The sequence below is a fragment of the Heliconius melpomene genome, chromosome 10, assembly GCF_056956725.1.
Source record: "Heliconius melpomene rosina isolate 202511_hmr_F chromosome 10, ASM5695672v1, whole genome shotgun sequence".
Taxonomy (NCBI): domain Eukaryota; kingdom Metazoa; phylum Arthropoda; class Insecta; order Lepidoptera; family Nymphalidae; genus Heliconius; species Heliconius melpomene.
The window spans coordinates 10,707,057-10,721,827 of record NC_140398.1 but is presented as its reverse complement, the minus strand read 5'-3'; the positions used below and the strand labels follow the sequence as shown (position 1 = coordinate 10,721,827).

Here is a 14,771-nt window from a genome sequence, read left to right as displayed (position 1 = left end):
ATTTGCTTTGATAACAAAGCAAAAGCACAGCGTTGAGTTCCGCTACTCAACTCGCAATGTCTCGAAAATTTAGCGGCCAGTGGGGAACGAGTGTCTTAAAACTAGATTCTCTCTGCCTACCCCCCATAAATGGGATACAGTGTGAAGCTGAAAATAACAAAGTGATGATAATGATGATGAGGAAATGTTGTTAATAATATTTAAAATTGAAAATAAAATAAAGAAAAATAAATTTAACTTATGTTTACTTATGTCCCATTTAAGATTTCGTATACGTGCATATTACACTAGCCAGGTCCTGAGATTAGCGCGTTCTACCAAACAAACTCTTCAACTTATACTATAATATTAGAATAATTAGTACTAACGTAAACGGTATATCTATGTAGCAACTCATATATGTTTTGCCATGTGAGATATCCGCGAATTATAAATGATAATATACGTAGGCATCTACTGCTATAAACTGTGAGCCCTAATATAAAAAATGTTTCACATATTTAATATATGTACATACATATTTCCTAAGAACCATCGGCACATTTATCTTACTCTTACGCGTTAATGTTTGCCTGCTATTTCGAAATACCGCTGACATGAGGATTCATCTATTTGAACAATACAAATAATCTAGGAGGTCACCAAATAGTGACTAATATTTCTATTAATGCCAATAAATTCTATTTCCATATAAATTAAATAATTTTATAGGGAATCTAAATATGATTATTATATTTACACAAATTGAACTTATTAAAATGATAAATAAATAATAATAAGCACTGTTATTTTTTAAAGATATTTTAATTACTAGCGAGCTAGCGACCCGCTCGGCTCCATCTGCTTGAACTACATAATTGATAATTTACAAATCTAATTTAATTTAGTTTTATATTATTTAGAAATCATTTTTAAATTAAAAATGATACCTATATTGAAAAGTACAATTTCAACCAATTCAATAAAACAGTTATTTATAGCAATATTGTTGAGCAAGATTCTTTAAAATGGTATAGCTTTTTTATTTATAAGCCGGTTGAAATAAAACAAACAATAAATGTTAACGGAAGCTTGCCAAAATACAATAGTCAAAACTTCAATTAAATCGGTTAAACCATTTCTGACAATAAAGTAAAAAAATATTGTTTTTGGTTCTATTTCGCTGTTAAATGCCACTAATAATACAAATACCGTTTTTTCACCGTACCGTTACGATTTTATTATCAGTATAGATTAACATAAGTAATTTCAACGACATAAGCTAACCTTTCTTTTTTCAAAAAAATTAATACAATTCATTGTTTACAGGTGAACGGTTAAATTTGTATTGTGTTTATTATAACTATATTTTTTGCCAATATTATAGAATATGAAGAATTTTGTCTCAAAGATGTTAATATTTCTGGTTTCCGATGGTTTCATGAAGGCTTAATAATGTTTAGGTCAAAGCCTATTAATCAGTTTTGGTTTCGAATTACTAATTAAACCAATAACGCTATCATGTCACAGTTGGTAGTTGTCTCATCGTTTGGGATATCTCATATTGGCTTTGGATGTTAGGATTTTTACTACTTGGGAACATTATAAACAAATCAGATATAAAATATACTCTATATATTTATTTTTCTTATGGTTGGCAGGTAATATTTGTTCTACAATGTTTCGCAATATCCGAAAATTGTGAGAAATACTTGAAAAGAAATAAGGAAATAATTATGATAGGTGGCTTTAAAAAAAAACATATTTTCTTGAATATTTTGTACAATAACTATACATTTAAAAAAGATATAACAGAAAATTTTCGGTAATGCTTCATGTGCTTTTTACTTTCACACACAAAAATAAGATATGGTATCTCCACTGAGAGGTCGAGGGCGTTCGAGCAAACCCTATAATAATAAAATTAATTTTAACAGTTTCCGACCTGCCCAATTAAGGTCGCCTGGCCCGTGTTAATTGCATTCAAAGTACAAAAAAATCATCAAGTACTACTTAAATGAGCACCTGGAAATATTTAGTTGTAACTTTAGTTATAATGCGTAGACTTGATCCAACTGCTTTTTCCATGAACTATGCGCAACACCTAGCGTGCATCGACCATCTGCCCTACCACGTCGCATCACATTTGCAATCTATAAAAGAATTCGATAGCTCCTCATTGTCATCTGTGAGTTAGTGATCGCTGCAGTGCTGTGTTGTGTTCAAACAAAGCTACCAAGGTACCGCATCCTCTACCGCACTTTGTATTCCACACGTTAAATACACTTTACGATTTACGAGTGATATTACGCTCTACGTTTTCAATGTTCACTTCTTTTTGTTTATTGTAATTTATATTATTGACGTGAATTTATCTAGATATTAATAACAATAATAACATTTTATTGAACGTAACGACTTAAAAATTGGATTATATATTTTAGCACAATACTCGTATGTACAATGGCGGCCTTATGACTGTCATTGATTTCTTACAGGCAACCACTAAGATACAGTTAACTATTATTAGTTATTATTGTTTATTTCTGTTAGTATTCGCTTAATTAACTTAATGAATATATTTTAATGATTTTTATAATCATATGTTGCTTTGCTCTAAAATCAAAATAAATGGAACATTCAAATAATAATTTGATTTGATTTTATATTTATGTTTATTTTAAGCATAAATAGGTATCTAATTATGCTTAAAATAAATGTGAATCTATAGGTACATAATTGTGAATCTACAATGAAAGAATTTCTATAGATAGCGAAGTACCTACTTGGTTTATTTGTACGTTCTGTGCTCTTTAGTCAAAGAGATGTTTAAAGGAAAACCAAATAGAAATGTCTCCATTTTCACGGAAATGTTTCCTTGAAAACGGTCGCTTCACCCTTTAGAAACGCCGCGGCGTATCGAAATATGTTCGCTTTCCTCCTTCATATCGAAATAGTATTAATCAGGACTTTACCAGCACATGTACCTATAGTGTTGCCATACATAAATATTCGTTATATATTTTAAAAATAATACTTTAAAATAATAAATCAAGACAATATTTAATTTAACAAATTAAAAATATATCTAGCTTGTCGTTTGAAAAGTAAGCTGTAAGTAGGATTTTTTATCTGTTGAGAATAGTGACAAGGCTAGTTGTGTATTCTGAATGACATATAAATAATGTAGGTAGCTCATATTTGTTTTGTTACTCTACTTAGAGCCTGGAGGTTACGCACAGTAAATAACCTTCGACGCATTGAGTGATTGTCACATATTTCGCGAGACTTACAAGCTTAATTTGTATGAATTACGTTAAATAACAGAAGTTTAGTAAATGGGAAATTGTGAATAATTTTTATTCACAGAATAATTGAAACGGTCCTTAGCTGTTAGTTGTTTTAATTATTATATTTATACGAATAATACGATAGGTACCTATAGAATTAAATAAAATTTTAGGGCATGGCTATCTGCCTGAATACTTCCAAATATTAAAGTTATTAAATTACACATATATTACAATAATGGCGTTAATAATTTCGTCTATATGTAATGATTTGCGGCATTTCATGGAAAATAAATTTGTTCGTTCAGTCGTGTGCATCCTCATATATAAGTATACAATTTGTAAACCTGTCTGCTCCATATTAAATCATCCCTGGCGCCTTGCTGTTACGTACCTACGAATATTTTGTATTCAGCACATATTTTACATTTGAATTTCTCACACAGTACTGATTTTTGAGACGTAGCGTAGGTGGAGGTTAAAAAAATATTTTTGTCATATTTCAAATATTCAAGTTTTCTGGTCATTTTTTATTAATACCTAACCATGGCATAGCCAAGTGTTTAATCATGCTCTTTTAAGATTAAATTCAATACAAATCTGTCATTGGTTTTTTAGGAAGAAACATGCAGTCCACAACAATCATTGTTCTGGCTTGTCTCGTAGCCGTTGTCGCAGCGAGCGTGCATTATGAGTACCCAGAAAATACGCAAGACGTACAAAATATCCACGAGTCACTGTACGAAACACCAGAGCACGAAAGAGGCGCAAGAACGAAAAGAGGTCTGCTACTTCTGAAGAAGAAACTTATCCTTGGTAAGTTTTTGTTAAAATAGTTAGAAAATGTGGTACTTTTAATATTCGTTAGATATATCATAAGATTCCTCTCTTGTCCAAAGTAATCCTTTCCAATGAATGGAAAGAGTTCCTGCCACTTTAGAAACATTACGTATTGATTAGACTTAACTCCACTCTCTGTCTAAGGAGAGGAGATGCAAGTTTTTTATATAAAAATATATGCATATTTTCAACTGTGCCACACATTGCCTCGGTAAATTGTTTGCCGTTAAATACTTATAAAACAATATTAATACATATATTTTTTGTACTGTTATACGAGTTTGTTTGTAATAATAAAACGTATATTAATAGTTAACACGTTATAGTTTGTGTGCTATAGCATAAAAAAATTGAGTAAATATGACTTTATGAGTTTCATTAACTGGGCTAAAATAAATTGACCGTAGAACGAAGTAGTCATATGAAATCTTGAACTCATTAATATCATGGTCGCTTGAAATAATTAATTGAAATTCATTGCTTTTTTTAAAGATATGTCGAATTGGAAATTATTTTTTATATAGAATAAGAATAATAATAAAATAGTTAGTATTATATATACTAGGTATAGTACTAGGTTATATATTGTTTTAAGATCGAACAAATTTAATACCAACATTTTTAATTTTAATACAGTAAGTGTTAAATAAACAGTTTTTAACTAGTAATTTTGAATCACAATTCTTTTTATTAATATAGGTTTATTTAAAATAAATCTTTTCACCTACTGGTTTTCATTATATAAAAATTCCGTTATAGATCAAGGCTGATTGTGCTTATTGTCATAGAAGGTACTGTAAATATAATTTCAATTTTACAGGGGCTTTAGGTTTGAAGGCAGTGAAAGTAGGTGCTGTAGGTGCCGGAGTAGTAGGCGCTATAGCACTCAAGAAAAAACAGTCAGTACCTCCCAAAGTGGTTATTGAAACTGACCCACGGTAAAGGCTAACTAACATATTAATCAACATATTTATTTATGACATTTAAACATTATGCTAATATTTTTAACAATCAAATTAATTCTTATTATTTATATATTACTATTATTTTTATATTTATTTTTATAATTGCATATTTATGTGTAGCATTTATTTATTATATTGCTTTTATTTATTTTAATTTTGGCTTTACATTACAGTCATGCGCCAAAATACGTCGAAGTTGAGAGGTGAGCATATTTTTTTTCTTTCGATTAATTAGAACAGAATGTCGAAAGCGTGTTTTCGATTTGTCCTTTACGGAATAGAAATCGTAACCTTCGTTAATTTTGAAATATATCTTAAAATTTACATAGCTAAAGTTTATCTATAAACCATAGACTATATGAATGTCGTATGGTTGCTTAATTATAACCAGTCAGTCATTCATTTGCATAATCAGATACTAAAGGTTAAATAGATATTGTAAAAAATATTTATTCATTGTCTCTTAGCTCACCAATAGAAATGAATAGAAAAATAACAGATCTTTTCAATGATTATCTAAAGATAATTAATGAACGACCATGACACCATGCAAATGATTCAATGCTGGGCATAACGTTGTTACTTCGTTATCTTTATAACAACCACCTTTAAAAAAATATGAATGAATAAGTATGTGGCAAATTTCGCGCCTTTTAGATACCGTTCAAAAGCTCCAGCCTATAAGGCTATACGTTCTTATATCTCTAAATATCTTCATCAATTATTTTCTATTCTTTATAAATATGATAAAAATATATAGATATTCCAATTAGTCGTATTAAGCTTAGATGGTATAATTTTTACTGCACATTTTATTGTATTAGTTTTTTTTTTATTGTTTTCTTAAAACTTAATCGATTTCCTTTTATACCTCGATATCTTTGAGATATTATTATGTTTTGTGAAGGTGATAGAAAATAACCACTATGTCCTCTAATCATTATGAGACAAAGTCGTAAATTATTTTCATTATAAAGTTTATTTTCCCGTTCTTTAATTCAACTACTCAATTATTTAAAATAATAATATAATTGGTGTAATCAACTATATAATTAGTTTTTTATAAAAGGTTCTAGAATGTACCAATATATATCATGTGTATTTTTAAATTACTATTTGTATCTTAATATTCTTTACATCAACCCGGAACTTCATTTCGCCTCCGTTTGTCTCCTTACCAGAGCGAGAAAATGAAAATATGAATTATTAATTATTAAATATTGATCCACCGATTTAGAATCGAACCCAAAACTATCTTGTTTGTGTTTACAGTCCTTGGCGGGGCCGCTGCTTAATAACTATCTATTATGTTATGCATGTGTGTGTGTGTTATATATATTTATGTGGAAATATCATACTCCCTGATCCCATATAAATCTCTTTATTTTGTACAATAAATAAAGTAGTTTCCTAATTACAGGTATGCGTCATTTTCGTAGCTGTTTATTTATGCGGCAAGTTTTACCAACCAAATTATGTAATATCATCGCGAATAATTTTAAAATCATATTATTAAATATGTCTCAAAGTGTCGGTAAAACCCGAATTTGATGGGTTTGAAGGAATGCGGATCCCATGTTCACGTGTAAAATGTAACGTTATCAGGTTATTATAATTTCTAAAAAAAATATTGAAACCTCATGGAGATTAATTTAAATATATTTTATTTTATTACAGCTGGTCCGGTTGAGGTGCCTAAGATTTCTGTTTAAGCATCATGTGCGTTAAGAAATCAAGAGAGCATCGTTAAGTAATTTTAGAAATAGAATAGTTAAAAGCTGAAGCCAATGGGTATTTTTTAATATGAACTAGATAATAAGAGTAAATACAGGCTATTAAGTGACATGAATTATAGAATTTCCAAAAGACAACAAACATTTCTACATAGAAAAAGAAACGAAATATAATTTGCATCATTATTATTGAAAAAAGTACGCTCATGTTAAATACTCTCTGGTGATAACTTTGAAAAACAAGAAAACACTAATAAATAGTCTGTAAATTGCCATAAATACAAATCTTAATACTTAAAAGTCAGATAAATCGAAACTGATATCTTAAAATATTTTTATACAATAATAAACATGTATTGTAATGTAAATTGAGTAAAAAACGATATTTATAACCTTATAGTCAATTCTAGTTTCAGTACTAACTATATAAATGAGGTCAAAATTTGTCTTATATTTGTTCAATAACATTTTGTAAAAACCGATGGTCATATTAATATAATACCGGCGTTAATGTTTGTGTTTGTTATAATATTTATAACAAAATCGAATAATATAAGCTAGTGTGTATTGTTGCTTTTTGAATATATTTTTTTATAAAAATATTAGTTTTTTTTTTCTAAACCATTTTAAAAGGAAATTGTGGAATTAGAGGAGAATGATTCAAAGTTCACTCAACACGTCTCCAGAATACGGGGAAAACTGGGGAAGGGAATGTCTTATCACTAGGTTCCCTATGTCTACCCTGCTGTGTGCGGGATACAGCGTGAAGCTAAACAATTTGTATAATACTTTGAAATTTCAAAAAAACAGTTTGGCATAAATTTTATGATTTAACTTTTTTTGTGTGCTACAAGTTGACCCTTTGATTTGGTACTATATTATGAAAGACTACATCAAAAATACTTTGTTTGCTACCTGGGACGTCCTCCATATTGGATTCAGAGTGACATCATTGAATTTGCTAAAATTTTTTTTTCACATTTATCATCCACACCAGATGTTTATTATCTATATATATAAAAGGACTTGTCCTCACTGACTGAGGTAAGACGCACGCACAGCCGTAACCGCTCATGGGAGAAACGTGAAATTTGGACAGATGTTTACTTTTGTAATCTGGACATCCACTAAGAAGGGATTTTGAAAAATTTTAACCCTAAAGGGGTAAAATAGGGGTTGAAAGTTTGTATGGAAAAAAATTTAAATCGGCACCGATTTGTATAAAATTTGAAATTTAGATTTTTAAAAGTATTTAATTGAACACGTGTTTCACGGTTTTTTAGAATTTACCTCCTAAGGGTGCCAATAAGGGGTGAAAGTTTGTATGGAAAAATCTTTAAATCGCCACCGATTTTTATAAAATTTGAAATTTAGACTCTTAAAAATATTTCATTGAACACATGTTTCGTGGTTTATTAGAATTCACCCCTAATTACGCAAGCGAAGCTGCGCGCGTCCGCTAGTAAGCTTAATAAATATTAAGCTTATTTTAAAATAATAAATTATGAAATAGGTTTTTTTTTTCATTCTCGCTCAAGTGAGTCTGGTATACTAAGTACCTTCTAAACAAGGACATTGCAAAGTTAATTATTATTAATTTTCGCAAGTACCTATATAATATCTATTTTTTTATAATTTTACGCGATATCCCGCACAAAGCAGGGTATGCAGAGAGAAACTAGGAACTTAATGTTAGGATACTCCGTTGCTTATATGATAACTTATAACAAAATATTTTTTAAGTTACTATAGTTTTTATTATAATTATATTATTATGATAAATTTATTTTAATAACTAATAATAAATGATAAAGAAATTATTTTGATTATAATAGGTTCATTTTAATGATGTAAAACAAAATTATTTATTACTCTGTTTTATTTTTGATATTCTTTACATACATAACAATTGGAATAAAGGCTCTGTAAGACGGGCCTATAATATATTTATTAGAAAAATGATATAAACAACAATTCATGATTAATTTCGCATTCGTGACTTCTAATTACAAATACACAGACATTGCACATTGTGCAATGAGGGGAAAAAAATCTTGTTTCACGTAATGTTTGTGGAAAATGTTAAATATAACTTGGAATATTTATTAATATGAAAGTTTTTTTTAGCTCCTAGTTAGTTTTTTCCCAAAAAAAAAATACTGAAAAAAGAAAATATTTACTCTGTGCAAATGCAATACATGCCTTATAACTTTAAAAATGAAAATATAAGGTCACAGTGGTGTGAAAATGGGTCTTTGTCAAACACAAAAACCCCCTTAACACTTGTAAAAAGCTTCAACCGTCTTACGGTTATAAAACTTTGTGAAACCCTTGTATTTTACGAACTATGCCTGTTGAGTACGAGAGCAAAGAAGTCAATTCGCTCGACGCGAGCGTATCCTGCTCTTATATTACATTGAAGGTTTAACACGACTTTGTAATATGAATAGATTTTTGAGCTCACAGCGGTTATAAACGTGTGTAGAGCTTATTTGTTTTACTGTTAGCGTTATAGTGTCTACGAGAGTTGTGAAGCGTACATGCTCGTAAGTATTACGTACAAACACATATGTATGTAGGTGTATGTCTAGAGTTGGTACAACAAAGACGATAAAATTTATATAAACTAATCGAATCCATATGATTGCTTGTCTTTGATATTATTATTATTAAAACAAATTTATAGGTTTTCAAATTTTATTTTTCTGTTAATCATTTTAATTTAAAATACATACTCATGTATTTTTATTTAATTTAAAATACATATCAAACCTGAACCTAAAAAAAACAAGCCCAATAGTGCAATAGGATAAACAGTTGGGAATAATGAATAATGCATTATTGGGCTAGTTTTTTTCTTTTTAGTTTTATGCTGTCGGGTTTTATTTTTTTGACAATTATATTTAAAGAACCATCTAGCTTGCATCCAGTGAAGATTAAGCAAAGATCAGCAGTAGAACAGCATTAAGCAGTCACTAGTAGGTAAGGAAGGGTATAAGTATTTAGTACGTAGTAGTTTAATAAGTATACAGTTAGAGAGAGACATTCCTAACTATATCTATCTATTACCGTTTTTTTACACAATTGGGAATTGTGTGATAAATTTATTTAATGTCACTAATCTATTGTATTAAAAAAAGAAAAAGTATCTATAAATATATAGATATTATATATTTTTGTATTAATTAATAATAATTTACCTAAATCTCAACATTCATTCAATATGCGAGTATGTTATAAAAATAAATGTGTCAGAAGGGGAATTTCCCATCGAATTCACGACGGCATAGCATGAACATTTACATAAGATTTGCTTAACTAATAAGATGTTAAAGTGCTAATAAATTGTAGTCATGAGACGTAAAAAAAGTTAAGCTCTCAACCTCATGATATTCATTATAAATTAAATCTTTTATTTAATATATTGCTATTCATATAAGTAGTGTTAATATGTACGCCACTCTAGTGCAGTAGTTTAGCTGTAGTGCAGTAGTTTGGTTGTTTGTATAGGGAAATGTTCATTATAAAAATGCTTTGCTTTCTAAACTATATAATTGACGTATATTTTTTGCATTATATTATATTAGAATCAAAATCAAAAATCAGCTTCACGCACGGGATACACACAGTTGGGTAGGCAGAGGGAACCTAGTGTTAAGACACTCCGTTCCCCACTTTCTGCTGAATTCTGGAGGCTTTGAGTGTTGAGTGGTAGAACTCAACGCCGCGGTTTGCCTCGACACCAGAGCGAAGAAATGGAAATATAAACGTAAATAAATATTTCACTTCCTCGAGTGGGGATCGAATCCACAACCGTCGCGTTACAGTTACACCCTGCGCCACTGCGCCACGACGGCCTCATATTGTAATAAAATTTACACATTTTACGTACATATGTTTTATTTTGCGTTAATTAAAAATATTAAATAGAATATTCTTTAATCACTTAATATCACACAATTAACAGATAGTTAATCATAAAAGGTATAAATTAACATAATAATTTTTGGGAAGTATTGTTATTATACGACATTACATTTTTTAAAACATTATTTTCCAACTAATTGCATAGGAATTCGAAGGCTTAAGGTTATTATACATACAAGTTTGACCATATCCAGTAAAATTAAGTGCGAATGTTGGCCGTGATGATAGAGTAGGTGTTTACGTAGACCTTGTTTCCGTGACGGGTCGTTGACTCACTGTATGCGAATTGACATGAAAAATACCTTAATGGCTGGTGTAAATAGTAATGTGGTAATATGATATGAAAGTAAATTAAGCAATTGGAATTAGATGGTTCTTACAGTCATTTTAAAATATATTTCCTGAAAACACTTTGGTTATTCTAAATTGTTTTAAATGTTTCTTTTGTTTTTATTATTTATTTTAACTACACTTTATTATCAGATTTATTGGGAAAATTTATTGTTTTTACATTTTTCATCCATTTATATTATGCCAGGAGGAAGCGTTAACTTAACATTCTGTGGTATTCCCGACCATTTATTGCATTCGTTAGGCTTGGAATTTTAATATAATAATAATATTTATTAAATAAAGATTTCGTTCAAACATAACTGCAAACATAACTGCATTAGTATAAAACTGTGTTGCAATTATTAACTCCCGCCTCGCAGTCGTCCTCATATAATAATGTATCCAAAATGAATCACATAACATTTAACTATAACTATAATCCAATTTAATTATAGTCCACAAGTGGAAATAGAACCCACGACCATTGCGTTTATTGATGAATATATGAAATTTATTTTTAATACTATATTTTATATGATATTTTGACTGTATATCCAATAACAATGAAATCAAGAGGTAAAGGTGTTTACAAGGTCGATTAAATTTAATATTTATGACTTTATAAATATAAAGTATAAATTTCACAGCAAGTTAATAATATGATTGATGAAAATATAAGTAGCAATAACTGAGCTAAAGTAACCTTACTTTTTATTCAATAAAATTGTAAGCCGTAAAGTTCACGTCAATTAGCTATAAGGCTTACTCGCCTTTTGTCCATTGTTCGCTTATTATTAGTCATCGTCACAGTGCCTATATTTTATATTGGCGTAATAAAATATTGTGTACTTTAACGGAAGTACCTAATTCAATTTATTTTTTTTATGTTGAGGAAATAAGCTTTTTAAAACAGTCAACTGTTACACATATTGTCTATTCAAGATAAGAATAAAAACCCAAAGTTATGCTTTTTCATGTTTTCTAATAAATAATTCTCATGGAACATACTAATATTTAAGTAAAGTTCTATTTTTCATTATTTTTCGGCCTTAAATATATTTAATAACCGATATCGTATATACTTATAGACTTAAATCGTTCTTCGTTCACTCAATATACGTCGTGCAATTAACAGTATAATAGAGTTATTTTCTTAATTATTTTAATAACGAAAAAGAAGAAATTTTAAAAATAAATGTAGATAATTTAATAAATACTTCCTAGGTTTTTAACTATAATGACGTCTTAACAAAAAATATTGCTCATTTTTAACACTTTCAGGGTTTAGTACTTATAAAATCTTTTATTTGATGAGTACAACGATACATATGTTGCTGCAGATTTAGACGAAGTCTGCCTCACGGCAAACAGAGAATTTCTCGAAGCTTATGAAAAATGTCTCTTACGAGGATTTTCCCTGAGATGTTCCCTATCGTCTCCATCTGTGGCCCCGCACGAGACGCAAACACATTAACGTAACTAAACAACTGCCAAACTATAAATACGTGCAGTCCTTTAGAGAATATTTTATTTTAAAAAGTAATCTTGTTAAATAAAAAAGAGGTTTAAGCTTTTAATGTTTTCAGTTTATATTTATAAATAACTATATTAAATATAGTAATATTTATTGTATTTCATATAATACTTGAGAAAAGACGTTTGTTGAGATTCAATCTATTTGTATGTAATTTATAACTGCATATGTACGAATAACAAGAAAATAGCTACAAATGAATAACAATACCCATAATACGTTGTAAAACATAGTTTAATTTTTTATTCCCTTATGCAATTAGACGTAAAGTAGAGGTAGCTTACGTTTCAATTTCATTCTCCAGCCTTTAGAGAATTACAAGATATTTCTTTTGCTTCTTGGTTATTTTATACAAAGAGTCACTCTACGTTGGTATATATAACCAAAATGTTCCTTTGGTGTTATGTATTTAACTTCTAAAAGTTTTTTTCTAAATAAAACGATTTGTCACCATCCTTTAAAATAGCTGTTAAAGTATATTGCTAAGGAATTCGTAGTATTATTATTTTTTGATGAAACTGGTTTTGTTAATTAAGATGATGTTAAACGGTAAATTTTCGTAGAGATAATAAAAAATAAGCAACTCTATGCTTATTTGTATAATTAAAAAAAAACTATCTTGACATTTTTTTTTGTTTTAAATATTATAACAAATAAGATTACAATTTGGAGTTTCCCGTGGCCGTATGTCCGTAGATATAAAAACGTCTTAATTGAAGTGTTATTGAATATACATAAGAAGTTATTAGTATTATTTTACTATTAATTTAGTTTAACAATTAAAAATTGCATTACTTTATGTTCTCCACCAAAAATAGTGAATCGATTATGCAATAATATCTAACAAAATATTTAATTAATGAAATCGAAAACCAAATACATATATACCAAACAAAGTAAATTAATACATAATGCATTTTTTATAATAAAACTGTAACTAATTGCTGTACACGGAAGACTCAAAATTACGATTTTATAAAAAAATTGTCTCTTTGTTTGTGCGTTTGTGCAGGCTTATCTCAGGAACGGCGTATTTGATTTGAATGCAGTTTTTATTATTTATACTAATAATTTCTCTCAGCATTTAGTATTTGGTTCGGTTTATAAATAAAAAGTTATATCAATATAAAAAAAATGTTAAACAAGATTGCTACAAAATAAATGTTTTATGGAATTGACTGAAATTATTATTCTTTAAATATAGATATTGTCTTTAAAATAATAATGTTATTAGAACGCCAAAGTAAATCAGATTTGTATATAAGGCGGGCGAAGCTGCGAGCGAGTAGCTAGTAGAAAATAAAATTATAGTCGACTGCAATTGACATAGATGTAATTCTAGTTTATAATAGAAAAACTATTTAATGGAGTTGCCGCACTTCTGGAGTAAATTAAATTGTTTTGGATGCACTACAATTTTTCTGAACAAAACTTTTATTGAACGTCAAAAGAGTTTCACCGCATACAAGTACTGTGCACTACAACACGTGCGGCGTGCTTAGGGAACAATTTTGTTTACTTCTGTTTGTTTATAAAATGTTTGATATTCACTTAACACGAATATAGTGAGAATAAAGTACCTCCTATTCTGAAAAATATTATTGAATGAGCTAGTTTTACGTAACTTTTATTACAGTGTATGTCTGCGATCGTTGTAGATATTTCAATTATTTTCCTTTATCTGCTCTGGCAACATAAAGAAAAATATAGAATTGTACCACTCGACATGCATCATCTGAAATTTAGTGTGATAATAGTCCTCTTCTCTTCTTGTCCTCTTTTCTTTTTGAGATTCAAAAATCCATAATATATTGTTATTAATCCAAACAAAATGTATTTATGATTTTTAATAAAGCTGAAATATACAGAGAGAAGTGCAAGGCAAATTGCATTTAATAATTTGAAAGATTATTCTATAGCGTAACTTACTTGATCCGACATAAAAGTTTTGAACTTCCCAAGTGCAGCTTGTATTTCTGTCAAGTTGCCAATATTTTTTGCTTACTTATGCGGAAGGCCATATTTTGCTAAATGGGTTAAGATGTGGATACGCTTTTTACTATCCTGCATTATCTTTACTCTTTCTCGACTCTATTAGTATTTGTTTGGTTCAGCATGATTTAGTGACAAAATCTTCCTTTACAACCAACGCGAAAACGTCAAGACACCA

General features: G+C 29.0%; 2 protein-coding genes across 3 annotated transcripts in view; one reads left to right on the top strand and one right to left on the bottom strand.

Annotated features, from left to right (window-relative positions):
• Window positions 1–14,771, bottom strand: part of Rpn13 (regulatory particle non-ATPase 13) — a 306,135-nt gene that overhangs the window by 97,227 nt on the left and 194,137 nt on the right. The window lies entirely within an intron of this gene.
• LOC146535584 (uncharacterized) lies at window positions 2,077–7,407 on the top strand. 2 transcript variants are annotated; one of them, XM_085191364.1, is made up of 5 exons: window positions 2,077–2,219; window positions 3,888–4,085; window positions 4,930–5,047; window positions 5,248–5,277; window positions 6,752–7,407. In XM_085191364.1, the coding sequence occupies exons 2-5, from the start codon at window positions 3,896–3,898 to the stop codon at window positions 6,762–6,764; spliced, it is 351 nt and encodes a 116-aa protein (XP_085047490.1). In that variant the 5' UTR covers window positions 2,077–2,219; window positions 3,888–3,895; the 3' UTR covers window positions 6,765–7,407. The 2 variants fall into 2 exon arrangements, with proteins under 2 accessions (XP_085047490.1, XP_085047491.1); XM_085191365.1 differs by lacking the exon at window positions 5,248–5,277.

What these genes read in the sequence shown, in the direction of transcription:
- LOC146535584 (XM_085191364.1), top strand. Translation starts at nt 3,896, where the DNA reads ATGCAGTCCACAACAATCATTGTTCTGGCTTGTCTCGTAGCCGTTGTC. An exon ending in GAAGAAGAAACTTATCCTTG is followed by an intron (nt 4,086 to 4,929) that starts GTAAGTTTTTGT and finishes TCAATTTTACAG; the next exon opens with GGGCTTTAGGTTTGAAGGCA. An exon ending in GTTATTGAAACTGACCCACG is followed by an intron (nt 5,048 to 5,247) that starts GTAAAGGCTAAC and finishes TTTACATTACAG; the next exon opens with TCATGCGCCAAAATACGTCG.